We start from the raw sequence: 17177 nt of genomic DNA, 5'->3' as shown, positions 1-17177 counted from the left end.
AGAAAATGTCAATTCTCTTGGAAATAGACACACGAGAGAACAGTGTACAGATGAAAAGAAGAATTTTTGGAGAAGCTATTATATAGTTTTGCTGCTTTTGATTTCTATGGTTTCATTTTTTCTGGTTTTGATTTTGATGGCAATCGTTTTTTTATAAATCAGTTCAATGCTATGCTTGTTGGGTCCTAGTTGTTTCCACAGTCTCCCGTAATGTTGTATGCCCTGTGTTATTAGGCTATATTGTCCAATGGTTGCAATACAGCGTCTACCAAACAGCTGTAAACCTAAATCCTATAGCACTTTGTACAATTTCATTTAAAGTGGCATGTGTAGATGAGTTCAGCTCTAAGAATGTTGCCTTTGAATATGCGTCTCTTTCGCTGTTACGGCCTTTACTGCTGCCCATTATTGCCGTCTTAAAACACCGAGCACTCTCGCGCAGCACTGGCGTACAGCGGCACGCCCTTTCAATGCATGAGTTTTCAAGTCTGTAGGTAGTTTCAAACGCATCAGCGTACCCACGATGGAGTGGAAGCGTATTCGAATAAAATAAATCTTGCTAGCGCGAACAAGGCTTCTACGGAATTGTCAGAGAGAAAAAGACAGACCGAACTTTTGAACAATACCGAATAATTACTTCAACACGATGAGATTCTTTGCCCTTTTTAATTGCTTGCGTCTATTTGTTGGTTGTCAATTTTCTTTTATTATATGTAGGAAGGTGTGGCACCCGACCATGGCTACTCGGACAGCCATCGAGCTGTCTCAGGAATACTTTCTTGCGGCAGCTCCCTGTGAGTCTTCGATTCCACTGGCAGTGAGCAGTTTCCACTTTTCCAACCCCGATGCCGCATAGCCCGCGTCCCGCACATCGTCTCCATCATGTTCTCTTCGTCATCTGGTGAACCGTGGGGTAAACAGCCACGCGTAGTGGCCTTGGTTGAGTGGGAGGCCACCGTACCCTGTTAGATTCTGCCTTCTGTCTCCCTCCAAAAAGCTAATGACATGGTCCGCAGGAGATTCGAGGAAATTTTAGCAAAACTACAGGAGCAGCGAGGAGACCGCGGCTACGGAGTATTCAATATTGGGAGCGCGGCGAGCCAATGCTGAGGCAATATCCATGGTCATGATCATGGCGATTGAGGTCAGGTGCGGGGATAGGTGTGTCTGCCCCGCTGTAGGAGAACACCTGGCGGAGCGTTCCAGCGTTTCAAAAGGACAGGAGTTCCTGGTGGGGCTTCTTCAAGAGGAGACAACCAATAAATGATCAGGGACGTGTTTTGTTTGGCCCCTAAGCTAGGGACATGGACGTAGCTCCCTTAGGAAGTGAGAGACGTAGCTAACCAAGAGATCAGCTTCTCTGATCGACCAGCTGACCACGAAGCGGTGCGTCGGCATCGAGCAACGATGTGGAGTCTGGGAGAACCACGGTAAAAACGTGGATGCGCGCGCTGAGTATAATACAAATAAAAAAACGCCCCGAATGGTCTTGTGAGGGCAAGGACATATAGGCATTTCCATGGAACGCGAACACAAAAAATTGAATGTTAAAGATAAAAGGAGGATGCCTAGCTGGCATTATGCGAAAGTGAACGGTTCAAAACTGGCCAAAAAAAGGCACAGAATTAGCTAAATGGGCCATATAAAAGAAGAATATACAAAAAACTATGACTAAATAATAGAAACACGATATTGGTGATTATTATGCGTTAGCATTTGTACCCAACGATAATATAAAAGGAACTCAGCGAGAATAGAAAACGTAAATGATGTGCCTGTGGGGCCACGCTTAATGTCAGAAGCTCATAGGGCCAATGGGTACACCTATATTGTTGTTACGTAAAATGCATGTGAGAGGAGAAAACTTCATCCCATTTAGGGGCTGGCCACGTGGCAAATGTGCTCCGAACCTCTCTCAATGCATGTGTGCGGCGAAGTGCTGGGTCGCCAACAGCGAACTGATCCTCCTAATGACCCCTGTAAAACTAGCCGGCCTGTAAAGATCAGCGAGGCTGAGATGCTCTCGGGAAGTCTCTATTAGTTCGCGATTGCGCTGTTGAAGGGCCACGGCATAAGGCGGCATTATAGAACCCCCTTCCACATCGGGAAAAACCGTTCTGTTCCCAAGAAACGGCATCTCCCGACCTTCTTTAGTAATTCCATGTGAACTCAGTCGAATAACTCACCATGATATGAGTTGTGAAATTCAGTACGAGAATATTAATGTCTTTTTTATTTTTTTTACTCCGCGTTAGCAGTTCACATTGTTTGAAGATTGCGGTTTAGACGCACACTTGCGCTTGCCTGAGGGGGATAGGTGTTTAACGACTAGTGCAAGAGAATTATCACAAATATCTTGCTTGTGAAATAAGTACGTTGCCCGTAATGAGTTGTACGGGGAAGCTTAACTGTGGAAACGCTCATTACGCATCCATATATTTTGGGTGTCTCCAGTGCCGGACGGGGTCAGCTGGTCCCACATCGTGAAATGATTAGTCTCAACAGCTAGCAGACCCCTTGAGCTGTGGGGATTAGGGCCACGTGTTACTAAGAAGTATTGTCCAGGGCTCCTACTCTGCACAAACTTTGTCAATCCCAGGGGCAATCAACGTGTGGTTTTACTGCATGACATAAGTGACAGTTTCCGGCACAGGAGAGTGCTTCCTGCCACATGAAAGAGTTCGATAAAACGTGCACTACAGGGGTGTGTGTGTGAAGCCAATGAGGTGTCATAAAAATAGTGTAGAAAGGCCTTTCTAAGATTCCTTGGCGTCGGTAACGATGCCGACTCGCGTCTTATCAGCGATGGAGAGACCATTTGCTCTGATCTGTCGTACTCCGTCCACTAAAAAAGGGGGCACTCTGACCCGGTGGTAAGCGGAAACACCACCAAGCCAGGAACACAGGGCCAAAATTAGCGCAGTCACACCCCACTAGAAAGATGACTGCGGGGAAGGCTTCCCACACTGCATCAGAACCAAAGTCGCCCTCATTGAAGATGGGCTTTCCAAGAGCCGAGCATACATTCCGAGCTGTTTAAGACAAATCATAGAACCAAGCTTCCGAGAACCAGGCCGAGACGATTACACTGACCTGATCTTTATGTCGCTAACCGATGAAGCCCGCGAATGTCACAAGCTGTTGGAAAGCGGAAGCTCGTTGCGGGACGAAGGTCCCGTCTTTGAACGTACATCAAAACCTTCCAGGAGTAGGTATCCCCACGTTAGTGTATGACTGAACCGAAGAGGACTGTATCCTCCAGCGGAATATTACATGAACAACGAGAAAATATGAGAGTGTTCACGGCATCAAGCGCTTTCACAGTTTCCCTAATTCTGACAACATTTCCATTCCTGTCTGTAATAAGAGACCACGAGGAATTATTTTAATGTACAAATTGTTAGTATATTTGAGCTGGTGACAAAAGCTCCCAATACCTTTTGTAATGCAGGCCTCAAGGCCACTTAGAGGAATGTGAGTAATCTGCTGGCACGTTTTCTATGTTTCTTTAGCTCCTTGTCTACTTCAAACACAGTAATGGGGACATGATGAGTTTTCTCTTGAAAAGGAATTTTAACATCTTAATACTCATAAAAATGTGGTGTAGAAATTAGATTTTACCATTTGTTTTTAATCGAAGAAATGAAGACTGAACTAAGAATTTTCTTTATAGATATTGAGCACAATTATTGACTCGCGCCTTACACAGAAATCTTGTGGGGGCCAGGGTTTATTGCTTCCTACATTTATTTTCAGCAACAAAGTGGGATCCTGTTTTGTGCCCAGCTAGAACTAGATGCCTGAGCAGGATTGTATTTCTGGCTTAAACAATTTCATTAACATCGGATTTCCTTTTTAATATGTTCTTTCTTTTTAGCTGCAAATTCATCAAATCATAAAATTTCTGAATAATATTTTTACTAGCAAATAGAAAGAAGGCAATCACACGCAATAAAAGCTCAGCAATTGCCTTTTCAAATTCGGGCTTTTCGTGCGGAAGATACACCAGGGCTATGAGGCGCGTCGTTTTAAGAGGTACGGACTATTTTGACGACATAATGCGAGATAATCTCTAAAAATTGGAATTTTTATTATTGAAGGCATGAAAGGTAATTGATTTCCTAAAGTTATGCAGTTTTGCAGTGATATTGCGGCCATGTTGGGTGACTCATCGCACTATTTTGCTTACTGTTTTACAGTTGTGCAACAATGAACCATTTTAAACGTTCTCGGAATACGCGAACCTAAGCACAAGGTCACTAAAAGCGCAGTGTAATCTTAACCATTAGCACCTTACCACTCAACGACTAAATTTTGCTTCGCCAAATGGTTCTGACAGGATCGAACATTGATCACTGGGCTTTAAGATTTGTGATGCAAAAGAGTGGCCATTTGTGACTAAAAAGTGAGAAAGGGAGAGAGAAGCGCAGACCACATACCTAAGCAGGCGTTATACGTCATGGCAAGTTTGTCTGTAACATTCTGGTAAATTTTGTAATTAGAAGTCAGGTTTCCTAGAATGTCTGAAAATTCGCAAAGCAACACATGGAAACAGGCAGTGACGACGGAGTTGGTGCAAATGAATACAGCCTTTCTTGCTTCAATATAATTATGTACAGAGCAAACGTGAATAATATGAGCAAGAGCACACAGAAAAGGCACATTGAATCCATAAAATATGACATATCTGTTTTGCTGGCCACTGTCTTGGAATAAATATTATGAGGTGCCTTCGAAGTCTTACCCGAATTGCAGTAAATGTCAATTTATGGACAGTGTAGAGGCCAGCAAATCAAAAGAAAAACGTTCGGTGATGACGTTTGTAGTGCAAAAGCCAATATATTTTGATGTCATCCTACGTTTGAAAAAAATACCCAAAATTCGACGTTTCTTTTTTAATACATTGTGCTTATTAAACTTCAGACATTTCCCCGGCAAGAGACTGTTGAGTAAAGGTCAGAGTGCGAGTATTGGATTTGGGCTGCTAACTTGAACGAAACGTTTGGTCAATGGCGTCCTATATTATCTAAAGGAAGGCAAGCTTATTTCCTAAATCCGGTATCATTCCTTGAATTAGGGATAAACATGCAAAGCTGCATGAATGCTGCTGCCGTCGGACATCTCCCAGCCACTTGAACGGACAACAAACAACGTTAACCGAGAGCAGACGTGTGTGCATTGCACAGTTTTTCTGGGTTATGTCTTCGCTAACAAAATAAGGACACAGTTGCTTTAGGTGAACACGAAGGAGAAATAACGTTTATTAGGCTTGTTCCAGAGTACCGTGGGAACCCACTAAATGAAACAAAAACTACCTAGGACGTTATTTAGGCGTATTCCGACTGGAAAATCTAAACCACCTAGTACACAACTTTGTTTTAAAGGCGCCCTGAGCCTTTCTGAGCACACTAGATGATTAAGCGCAATCGCTAGACTGGGTGGTCAACGTCATCTGAGCAAAGTATAACATTTTTACGTGGCGCGGAAAGCTCACACTTTTCTTGCGAATTTTCTTGGCGTGTTCCCACTCTTCCTGCGTGTTTTCGAGCTCTGTCATCTTCGCGAATGTACCTACGATACATAAATCTTGCAATTTGATGGCTTTTTCTCGCGCTTTGGGCGAAGAGAAGGGTAGTATGCTCAGCGTCGAGAAGGGTCGTATGTTCAGCGTCGACAGGTCACGGCGGTGACTTTAGTTAATCAGCGCTTCCAGCAGCATGCCTAACGCTACCGTGTTCGTTCATCTTTATCTTTTTTTCCTGTTTTACTACGCCTCCCGTTAAGCCACGTTGGCTAGGCCGACACGATGACGACACAATGGTGACGCCGACTTCCGAGTAGGCAGACCACTTGTCACATGACGCTGACGGCGACACGAACATCTCGGCCGATCGAAAGTCCGGGTGCTGTGACTGGCTCACTGACCGAAGACGCCGACAATAACCGATCATCCGAACGCTCGTCGGGAGTCGATCATGAAGCGGAAACTGCGCCCAGACAACATTCGGGCCGAAATGAATGCGACACTGTTCTGTTAGTTCCTAGAGCGTGAACATAGTAAGGTTGATGAAGCTCATACAACTTAACACTTGCGCTAATGAAATGCGTATTTTGGCTTACGACACATCGGCCGTTTGGTTTGGCGGGACTTCGTTTTCCGAAGTTGAAAACTGCACATTCGTGTAGGACCAGCAACGCTTGTACAAAATATAAGCTGTGTTAAAGGGGCACTGGCACAAAAACTTCGCATCTTGATTTTTTTTTTTTGCGATAGGTAGCTAAAGACCTACGTATCACGTGTGGGAACCTCATTTGCTTCAGCGTGCGACAGTTTTTAATTAGAGGTGTTTTTAATGCGGCCAGTCGCAGTTTTGCTTTCAGCGGGTACCGAGAAAAGAGAGATTTTCTGTCAACATAGCTGACCACGTGACCATCGAAGGGATATCACCAAGCAGAGTTGCCGTACCACTGTCGAATCCTCGTCGCCAGCAGTTTCTGCGGTTGCCCCACATACTGATCTCGTGAGCCGCCTAATTAAAAAGCAACCGTAGACGTGACGCAGGCTCTGTGAGTGCAAATTGCGGCCGCGGCTACAGAACGACGCGCGATGCTCGAGACCGCGGGTGGGAAGAAGCGCGCTGAGAGCAGCCGGCCGGTCTGCTTACAGGTCCGCCTACAGATGTGTTAGTCTAAGCACTGCGGTGGATATTCGATTGCCGCTATCGTAAGCGGCGCAGATGACGATTTTCATAGCAACCTCTATCGCATCATTAAATCCTTCCTTATATGCGCTGCCATAATCGGGAATTGGGCCCCATTTCGTGCAGCGGTAACACGCTATGGCTCAGGCTACATCGCGGCTGTGGCCGCCACCTGCGCAGCGACTATGCAGCTCGCTCAGTGCGCTTTTCGTGTCCCCGGCGCGTTTTCGCTTATAGTGTAATAAAAATCAATAAAAATAGAGTGCCTGCAATCGCTGTAGAACCTAGATCGCAGCCAGCTGCTCGATGAGCCGACGAAATCACGGCACCTCCACCGCCAGCGATCTTGTCGTTCTTTGGTCGAGAGCAGAAGCTCCGACCTCGGATTGGAGCGACGAGACGGCGGAAATGTCGGCTGTGCGGAAGCGGCCAACACAAACTCGTGACCTGATTGGATGTTGTTTATTCACAAAATATCCGGGGAATGTCAATTGCGCGAGGTCGTATACGCTGGCTGCTTGGTTGCATTTCACAAACTTTAAAATTCATATTAAATATTTTCTAGGCTGTATTTGCCGCTGAAATTTTGCAGATGATGTATACGTGTTCCCACCAATCTATCAACGAAGTTATCTTCCCTTGAAAAATTTGTGTCAGCATCCCTTCAAGAGCAGGAGAGCAATAAGGGAGGACTTATGGCGAGACAAAAAATCGGTATCGAGCAACGTTTTAGAGTAACGCGTAGATTAAAAGCGCGGCGAGCACTATTCCCGCAGTGCGGAATTTCAGTCGCAACCGAACCAGTGGTGTTGCTGGAGATCAGCTATGGTTGGGGCTTCATATGAAGACCCCACCATATGTTTCACATGTGACCTCACTGCGGATGTTAATCAAGAAATGTTCAGTTAACCAGACAAAAATTATTGGAATCAAGCAGAATACATAATTCGGACATAAAGGGCAGGTCTCGATCTAGTATACAGGTTATTTAGAAAAAACCGCCCATTCTGTCGTGTTGCAGTGAGCTAACGCATCCCGCTCCCTCAAGCAACTTCGCGGGGTCAAATCTTGGCAGTCCGTTTTATTTTATGCTTTCTTTCCGCGGTTGTCTAAGTGCCATAGTTTGCGTTTGGTAGTCGGGAATCGAAAACAAAACTTTTTGGTTGACCTGTCGAACTACCAGATCAAACGTCCACGCTTCGTTTAAGCCATTGGCACGATTTGCTCATTTCAAGCTCGGGCTTTGCATATATTGTAACGATGGTTACAATAAAAAAAAAGCCAAACTGGGTTTATTAGACCAGGCGAACTTGTGCCCACAAGCAATGAGCTGTGGCTAGCCTCAACCGTTCCACGGTCTTCTTCCTCTTTCCCTTCGTTCGGCGCGTACTCCTCGTCCTCTTCCTTGCTTTCGAGCACCGCCTAACGACCAAACGGGGAGGTACATCACTATGTACCTGGCGGGAAGTTCACACTGTACTACGGGAGATGCTGCATTGCTCCCCCCTCCGGGGTGGCATCGACCCGATGCCACTAGAACGCGTACGCGAAGGGGCAGCGAAAAGAAAGGAATACGCAAAACAAAATAACAATCAGACGAAACACAAGGCAGCAAGAGGGCAGCGGTAACCGGGGAAAAAAGTAGAAGCACAGTAGGTCAAACGGGCGTAACCAATGGCGGCTCGTAATATGGCTTTAGGCGCACCACGTGCACAACTTCAGAGCTCGGTCGACGTCGAGAAGAAACGTTGGAGTTGCTCTCGGGTAGTTCAGATCGGAGATACGTCGGATAACCTTGTAGGGACCGAACTAGCGGCGAAGCAGCTTCTCCGACAGTCCACGGCGGCGGATAGGCGTCCATACCCAAACAAGGTCGCGGGGACGATAGTCCACATTCCGTCGTCTCAGGTTATATTTCCGGGCGTCGATTTTTTGTCGCCTGCGGATGCGAAATCTTGCATGCTGACGAGCTTCTTCAGTGGTTTGCGTGAATTCGTCAAGAGCATTGCGTCGAGGGTTGTCGTCACTGGGCGGCCAAACACAAGCTCAAATGGTGTGAACCGGGTCGTTTCCTGCATGGCTGTATTATAAGCGAAAGTGGCATAAGGGAGAATTTCATCCCATGTCTTGTGGTTAAGGTCGATGTACATAGACAACATTTCAGCCAAGGTTCTATTAAGTCTTTCCGTGAGGTCGTTTGTTTGGGGGTGGTAAGCAGTAGTCTTGCGGTGAGTCCGATGTGAAAGCCGTCCCCCGGTCAGTCAGTACTACAGCGGGCGCTCCATGTCTGAGGACAAGTTTGTGAAGAAAGAACTTCGCTACCTCGGCAGCGGTTCCCCGAGGAAGGGCGTGCGTCTCTGCATATCGCGTTAAGTAATCCGTTGCCACAATGATCCACTTGTTCCCTGAGGCTGACTTGGGGAAGGGGCCCAGTAGATCCATGCCGATTTGCTTAAACGGTGCGTCAGGAGGGTCTAGTGGGTGAAGTAGCCCTGCAGGTTTTACGGGTGGCGTCTTCCGGCGCAGGCAGTCCCGACAGGTCTTCACGTACTGTTGCACCGAGGCTAAGAGGTTTGGCCAGTAATACTTCTTATGAATTCTTGCGAATGTGCGAGTGACCCCCAGATGCCCAGCTGCAGGCTCGTCATGGCATGCTTGTAAAATGTCCGCGCGTAATTCTGCCGGTACGACAAGAAGAAATTTCTCTACAATGATCATAATTTCGCTTGTAAAGTACATTGTCGCGCAGGCAGAACAAGTTGATTCCTCTAAGAAAAGCACGGGGAGGCCCAGCGTTTTTATCCCGCAGGTATTCATTGAGTGGTCTGAGCTCCACGTCGGCCAGTTGGCAGGCAGCCATATCTGCAGCTTGGATTATCCCGACAAAGGGGAAGTCCTCTTCCTCGGCTTCAGGGGAATCGGTGGAAATCAGTGCCCGGGACAAACAATCAGCATCACTGTGCTTGCTGCCCGACTTGTACACGACCGTAACGTCGTACTCTTGTAGCCTTAAACTCCATCGAGCAAGCCGTCCAGAAGGGTCCTTGAGGTTCGCGAGCCAGCAGAGGGCATGGTGGTCGCTGACTGCTCTGAATGGCCTACCATACAGGTATGGACGGAATTTGTTGATGGCCCAGATGACGGCAAGGCATTCTTTTTCTGTCCCTGAATAATTCCTTTCCGCTTTGGAAAGGGTGTGACTAGCGTAGGCTACAACCTTTTCCACCCCAGCCTGCCACTGTACAAGAATCGCGCCAATTCCCACATTGCTGGCATCCGTGCGGATTTCCGTGTCGGCGGCGTCATCGAAGTGGGCTAGAACTGGAGCACTTTGTAGGCGTCTACGCAATGTTTCCAAGGCCTGTTGTTGGTCGTTTCCCCAGGAGAACGGCACATCTTCTTTCATAAGTCGGTTCAGTGGCTCGGCGATGTTCGAAAATCCCTCTACAAATCGTCTGTAATAGGGAGAGAGGCCCAGAAAGCGTCGCACAGCCTTCTTGTCGTTTGGGCGTGGGAATGACGCGACGGCAGTCGTTTTCTCGGGATCCGGACTAACCCCAGCAGCACTTACAATATGACCAAGAAATTTTAACTGTTCAAACCCCAGATGACACTTTTCTGGCTTGATGGTCAAATCTGTAGAGCGAATAGCCTCCAGGACACTTCTGAGCCGTGACAAGTGCTCGTCAAATGAACTGGAGAAAACGACCACGTCATCCAGGTACACAAGACAGGTCTGCCATTTCAGCCCAGCGAGGACAGTATGCATCATGCGCTGGAATGTAGCCGGCGCAGAGCATAGGCCGAAGGGTAGAGCCTTGAATTTTTAGAGACTGTCTGGTGTCACGAATGCCGTCTTTTCGCGGTCGCGCTCGTCGACTTCGATCTGCCAATATCCCGATTTCAAATCTAGGGACGAGAAGAATTTGGCATCGCGCAACCGGTCCAACGTGTCGTCAATCCTTGGGAGCGGATAAACATCACGTTTGGTCATACTGTTGAATCGGCGGTAGTCAACGCAGAAGCGAAGCGTGTTCTCTTTTTTTCGCACAAGTACCACGGGAGAGGCCCATGCGCTCTTCGAAGGCTGGATGACATCATCGCTTAGCATTTCTTTGACTTGCTGTTTTATTGCTTGACGCTCCTTCGGAGACACTCTGTAAGGTTGCTGGCGAACAGGTCGAGCGAATTCATCTGTTAGGATGCGGTGCTTCGTCACATGAGTCTGGTGGACTTTGGAAGTCGTGGCGAAGCAGTCAGAAAATTCCTACACGATACTCACTAAAGCCTCCTTCTGTGTGGCGGAAAGGTTCTTGTTAACTTCGACAGGCGGAATGACGCCCTGCGTATGAGAATCTGCCGCTGTCGTGCCTAGTGTGGACAGATGCCTTACGTCAGTGACCTCTTCGATGAATGCAATGGCGGTATCTTTCGCGAGATGGCGGCGCTCGTTGAAGAAATTGGTAAGCAAGACGGGCGTGCACCCATTTTCGAGCTTTACAAATCCTCTCGCGATGCAGATACGTTTGTCCAGAAGTAACCGCATGTTGCCTTCGGCTATCCCTTCGTAGTCCTGAAATGTATCGTTCATGACGTTGACGAATACACTTGTGCGAGCGGGAAGTGTGACACCGTCGTCGTCAATGAGGCGCAGAGCCGTGTCTCGTCGGTGTTAAATGTTTTTTTTTTTCGCTAGCTCGCTTCGTGGAAAATCTGATCGTCGATTTCTCCAAGTCAATAACTGCACCATTTGCTTGTAAAAAGTCCATCCCAAGGATTAAGTCTTTTGAGCATTCGGGTAGGACGACGAAGGTGCCTATGTACGTGAACCCTTTCATTTTAATTCGAGCAGTGCACATACCCACAGGACTAATCAGGTGACCTCCGGCTGTGCGAATCTGGAGGCCAGTCCAAGGCGTCAGCACCTTCTTCAGTGTGGTGGTGAAAGACTTACTTATGACGGAATGGTCCGTCCCAGTGTCGGCCAGCACCGTCATCTCGCGCCCATCGATTTCCACCAAGACATCGCACGCTACATGTTGGGTGGCACAGCTCCCCGTCTCCGCCTGGTCGCTTGCCTCTCGCCCTACTCGTCGTCGTCGCAGTGGAGGTTCTTCGTAAAAGTCGACGCCAGCGGCCTCCCCTCCCGGGGCCGCTGAGTTCAGTTTCCCCGGATTTCAAAGCTCCGCGATGGACGGTCAGAAGAACTGGGGACGAAGCGTAGACTCGAGGATCGGCGTTGCATGGGCGATGGCGAATGGGACTCTGGGCGTCATGGTGCGAAAACTTTTCGGCGGTTGGCGAGGTAGTATTCAATCTCTTGCGGGCGCTCACCATTCCTTGGACAAGGAGCATTTGGCGCAAATCCTCGCAAGCCGATACGGCGATAGGGGCATGCGCGGTAGACATGTCCTTCTTCTCCACCGTAGAAACAGAGTGGTCTGCGGTCAGGAGTGCGCCACAGATCGCTTTTCCGAGGTTTTGTTTCCGGTGGATACGGCAGGGTGCTGCGAGGCCTGGGGTTGAGCGGTGGTGTCGGCGCAGGGGTGGCGATGGTCGGCGACGAGCGGTGGTGGTATTGCTGAAGAGCAGCTGCGTATGAGAGTTTTGGTTCCCCCCGCTGTGGCTCCTCTGTTCGTTCAGTATTACCCACTGCTTTCCGGACTTCTTCGCGTATCATTTCGGCGATAGACACCGTTGGTGCTGAAGACTGCTGCTGGCGGAACGCTCGGAGCTCCTCTCGCCCGATTTTCCTCACCAGTTCCCGCAAATCGAGGCAATTCTCCAACCCTGTCATGCAGCTTGCATTGCAGACCACCGCTTCGGTTTGGGAGTACCGCTTCGCTCTACGCTGAAGCGCGCCTTCAATTGTCGTTGCCTCGCTGACAAATTCGGCAACCGTTCTTGGGGGATTCCGCATCAGCCCGGCGAAGATGTCCTGCTTGACGCCACGCATGAGGTGCCGTACCTTCGTCTCGTCCGTCATGGCGGGATCTGCGCGCCTACAAAGACGGACCATATCCTCGGTGTACATGGTAACACTCTCGTTCTGGCGCTGATTTCGTGCTTGAAGGGCAGCCTCGGCCTTTTCTTTGCGGTCGCTGCTCATGAAAGTGGCTAATAAGCGCTGACGAACCTCCTCCCACGACGAAAGTGTGGATTCATGGTTCTCAAACCACGTTCGCGCAGCTTCCTCAAGAGAGTAGTATACCTGTCGCCGCTTATGGTTATTGTCCCAGCCGTTGAACGGGGCCACCCGTTCGAAGTGGTCCAGCCAGTCTGCCACGTCTTCATATGGCTCGCCGTAGAAGACTTTTGGTGTACGCGGCTGTTGCACCACGTACTGGAGAGGGGCATCAGTCATGTTCGTGTTCACAGTGGCGGTGTTGCCTACAATCTTCTTGGTTGCCCGATCAGGTAGAAGGCCGCACTCCGCCGGCAGTCCGAGTAGGCGACGGATGGTCCGCTGGCGTACGGGCGACACTTCGACGTGGACAGGCCTGGATGATTGGGGTATCATGTACCCAGCTCCACCACCACTTTTGTAACGATGGTTACAATAAAAAAAGGCAAACTGGGTTTATTAGACAAGGGGAACTTGTGCTCACAAGCAACAAGCTCTGGCTAGCCTCAACCGTCCCACGGTCTTCTTCCTCTGACCCTTCGTTCGGGGCGCACTCCTCGTCTTCTTCCTTGCTTTCGAGCACCGCCTAACGGCCAAACGGGAAGGTACACCACTATGTACCTGGCGGGAAGTTCACACTGTACCACGGGAGATGCTGCAATATAAAATAGACAATGGTACTTTTACACACTAGCGTTTTGCTTTTCGCCTCCATCTTAAAAGTCGTCACCTCTGCTGGGATCGAACCAGCATCTTTGGGCTCAGCAGCACAACGTATGAGTCGCCGAGCCACCGCGGCGGGTCCTTGGTAGATGCTAAGACTGCGTGAACCTCTCGCCCCTTTACGAGGCGAACTTGATGCTTGGCGCGATCCGCACGCCCCTCTTCGGCTTGTGTAGTTTGTAACGCGGCGTTCATCTCACGCGCACTGTTTCGCGTGCCAACCGTGCTCAGCGCTCTAGCCATACTGTAACATATTCTGGCTGTTGCACCAGCATTGCCTCCCGGTATTTACCACGATTATATTCGGCATTTTTCTCCGTCTCTGCCATTAATTCGTCGTTGGCCACCTCGAATGGCGGTCAACTCAATTCTACTGCAGCTTCAAGCGTTGACGGGGAATCATGGCGGGAGCCAACGAAACGCTGCGAGATCAAGCCGGAGCTCGAGCAGTGGCAGCTGCCCAGCCGTGCTCGTCTAACGTCTCCTTGGCAACTTTGCTCGCACCCCTCTTTAAAGTAGCTGTCCGCACACAATCTCCGCTCAATTGCTTTTCCCTTCCTTTCGCTCGCTTTATTTCAAAGCGAGGCGATCGACATAATAATTGTGCTGAAATATCCTACTTATCGATACTGATGAAATTGAGTACTCTTTACTTGGTATGACGGTGCCCCAACCTCGGACGATGATCAAAGTTGTTGACTCTTCCATGAGGCAGTATTTTGATAAACACTTGAGACCATATTTTAGGCAAATGCCCATACACTTCCTTGCGCTGCCATCAAGCCATTGTGATATATGAGCGCGATTTACACACTAAGAAGTGCTTTCTTGATATCTTCATAGTGCCTTTAAATGCCCACTTTGGTGTTCGCGCCTACATTCCTACAAATGCCTCTTTTTAGAAGCCTGGTTGACATATCGACGCCTGTAAAGTTTCGGTTCAAGTGTAGAGTCAAGTCAAGAACCTAGCCCTCTAGTTCTACAACTCCGGAAGACAACCGCTTGCACCAGTACAATGGGACCCTAATTCTGAGGGACAAGAGGCATAAGTGCGAATAAAAAATCTGCAAGGGGTGGTAGTGTTCTATTGGTTTTGCATTTTTCACGGTGATTCTCAGACTTCCTTGCGCGTGCTTTCTGAGAGAGAGAGACAACCTTTGCTACGAAAGGATGACAACTGGTCACGATGGGCGAAAGGAATGGGGAGCGATGGTAAGAGAAAATAAACAAATGCTGGTCGTTCTCAGTAGACTCAATACCTGGGCCAGTTCTTGGAAGCTGCAATTCTTAGGCCAACGTGGGGATTGTAATAGGGCTTCTGCACGTTCGCCAGTTGGTTCGAGGGAGGACTCGAAAAGATTTCTTCAAACATGTGCACACATATCCTTGTTTCTAGAAGCCCACTCAAGTACAATGACATTTCCAACGCCACGTTTGAGCATCAAACATGCCTTTGTAAGCCGATAACTCTTATATTGCAAAGCCACGGTCGAAATATCACTGTGCAGCTGCTCTTTCTTATGGTTTAAAATACACACCGCGTTAGGGCTGTAAAACACTTTTAAAGACGATAGTCTTTCTTTGGCTACTTAAACGTACAAATATTTGTCTGTCTGTATGTCTGTGACGCAATACAGCCCACCGACAAATGTGAAACAGAGGCTGCGCAATAGTCTTATATACACACAACCAAATCTAAACGTCTAAATTCAGTGTTAGTGTTCATACTTGTCAAAAATGTTATGCAAGAACAGGATATTACGCAAATATAAGGCAGAAAATCAATACATAAGTGATATTTGAAGTTTTCCTTTATAAAACAATCATAGATGCTTGGATTTTGCGAAAGCAAATGTAATATAAATCAACTGCAAAAACCCGTCATCTGCTGTGGCCCGCGCTCCTGGCGGCACTAAAAAAATCAAACGGCAACAGCGATGAAATGTTCCACTATATATGTTCCACGCAGTGTTGTACGGAACGGCGTTACAAGGAACGGCGTTCCTGGAACTAGTTCCTTTTTGGAGGAACGGAGGAACGCCACCGTTCCATTAAGGGTCGGTGGAACTGTAACGGTAACTCGTTACGTTTCTGAAGGAACGGCAGGAACGGCGTTCCTGCCGTTACATCGCTAGTATTTGGCTGTTTGTGATGCCAAGGCTCGAGTACAAAAATCCACAAAGCGCTACTGCGTTTCTCTTCCTATAAGATGGTCAGTTTGCCCGCCCTTCAGCCGTACATGCTTCCTCGAAAGTGAAATGCAGAAGAATAACCACGCAGCAGGCCACAGCTTGTGCTTGCTTTCATGCTGGTTGCTTACGCGGGGTTCGACGGGTGAATAGCGTAGCCGCGAGAATGCTTTTCACCCTTCATCGTTTGTCTGGGGAGGCCAGAATGCGCGTCTGGCCGATAGAATTGTTCCCTGGCGGGGAAAGAATAGAGTTTTAGCAGTCCGTCCATTCTGTCGTATGCGTTGTTACTGGGTTGACCGGGACCCGGCTGGGCACTTGGGCATTCGTCGCGGTAGGGGGATTAGTTCCGCGGGCCTGCCTTCGGCATGTCCGTGCCTCCGCACCCTTCCTACTCGGCCTTCCACGCGCTCAGGAGCAGACCGGTTCGGTCTACCCGGTAAACAACGTAGCCAACGAAACGGACGGACTGCTAAACGGTATCCGGACATTTCGGTGTCGGACATTTCGGTCCAGGACGTTTCGGTGTGGACATTTCTGTGCACGGACATTTTGGTGCACGACGTCTTGGCCCAGACATTTTGAATGAGGGGATGTCACAGGCATTCTTTGAACATTTTAGCTTTATTATTGTAATTTCGTGACTTGATATGATTTTACGTTCGAGACTTGTGCTTGCGCCGCCGTTCGTGGAAACGAACGCTAAACCCTGGCGGAGCGTTGCCACGTGAACAAAGAACAAAGAATTAATATGTGCTAAATTTAGGCTTGTAAACATTAAACGAAGGTTGGTTGTCCCGAACACAATGGGTGGAATTTGTATGCACAACCGGTACGCGCTTAATCATCATTTATGACATGCGAACCTGCGGCTCTTTTCCAAAAGGCCCGTTTTTCCTCCCCGACAATATCCTAGACCAGTATTCGCGAATTCGTTTTAGCAAGGCAGCCCAGCCCTTGTAATACTTTTCATAAGGTTTCCTTCATTCTGGGAGGCTAGCTAATGTTTGTTACTTTTTGGATACTGAGAGTGTGCATGTAATTTATGTAATTTGAGGGTGTGTAATTTAAAAAAAATGCAAAAGAGGCGATCGTAAACACGGGTAATTGTCTTAGCTAAAAAAGAGCAAATATAAATTTAACAACCTGTCATAAATGAAAAAAAAAACGTGTGCTAAAGAATTCATTCGGCTGCATAACAGGTGTCCCCAGGAAGAGGTATGAAAAATATATATATAAATGTAGAATTTCTAAAAATACCTGGCAAAGATCGAACATGGCATCAATCCAAAAAATAAATTGACGGCTCCAGATTGTTGTCCATAACCCACGTTAAGCGGAAATAAAAATATAACGGCTGTCGCAACTGGCAGGCAAGCACCGGATAATTTGGTCGCCGAAATGTCCGTACACCGAAATGTGCGTGCACCGAAACGCCCG

At 48.2% G+C, this 17177-nt stretch overlaps 1 protein-coding gene across 2 annotated transcripts in view; it reads right to left on the bottom strand.

Annotated features, from left to right (window-relative positions):
- The window catches only part of LOC144147164 (neprilysin-1-like), a 116573-nt gene that overhangs the window by 75022 nt on the left and 24374 nt on the right, over positions 1–17177 (bottom strand). Inside the window, exon 5 of one of the 2 annotated variants that reach the window (XM_077679233.1) lies at positions 4440–4523. The exons of the other annotated variant lie outside the window; for it this stretch is intronic. Within the exon in view, the coding sequence (XP_077535359.1) occupies positions 4440–4523 (84 nt within the window). The remainder of the gene's footprint in view (positions 1–4439; positions 4524–17177) is intronic. 2 annotated transcript variants of the gene reach the window in all.

This window comes from Haemaphysalis longicornis, unplaced genomic scaffold, assembly GCF_048455015.1.
Source record: "Haemaphysalis longicornis isolate Haplotype H1 unplaced genomic scaffold, Haemaphysalis longicornis Haplotype H1 scaffold_7, whole genome shotgun sequence".
NCBI classification, from domain to species: Eukaryota; Metazoa; Arthropoda; class Arachnida; order Ixodida; family Ixodidae; genus Haemaphysalis; species Haemaphysalis longicornis.
Note: the sequence above shows the minus strand (reverse complement) of the source record. Positions and strands in the feature narration are given on the sequence as shown.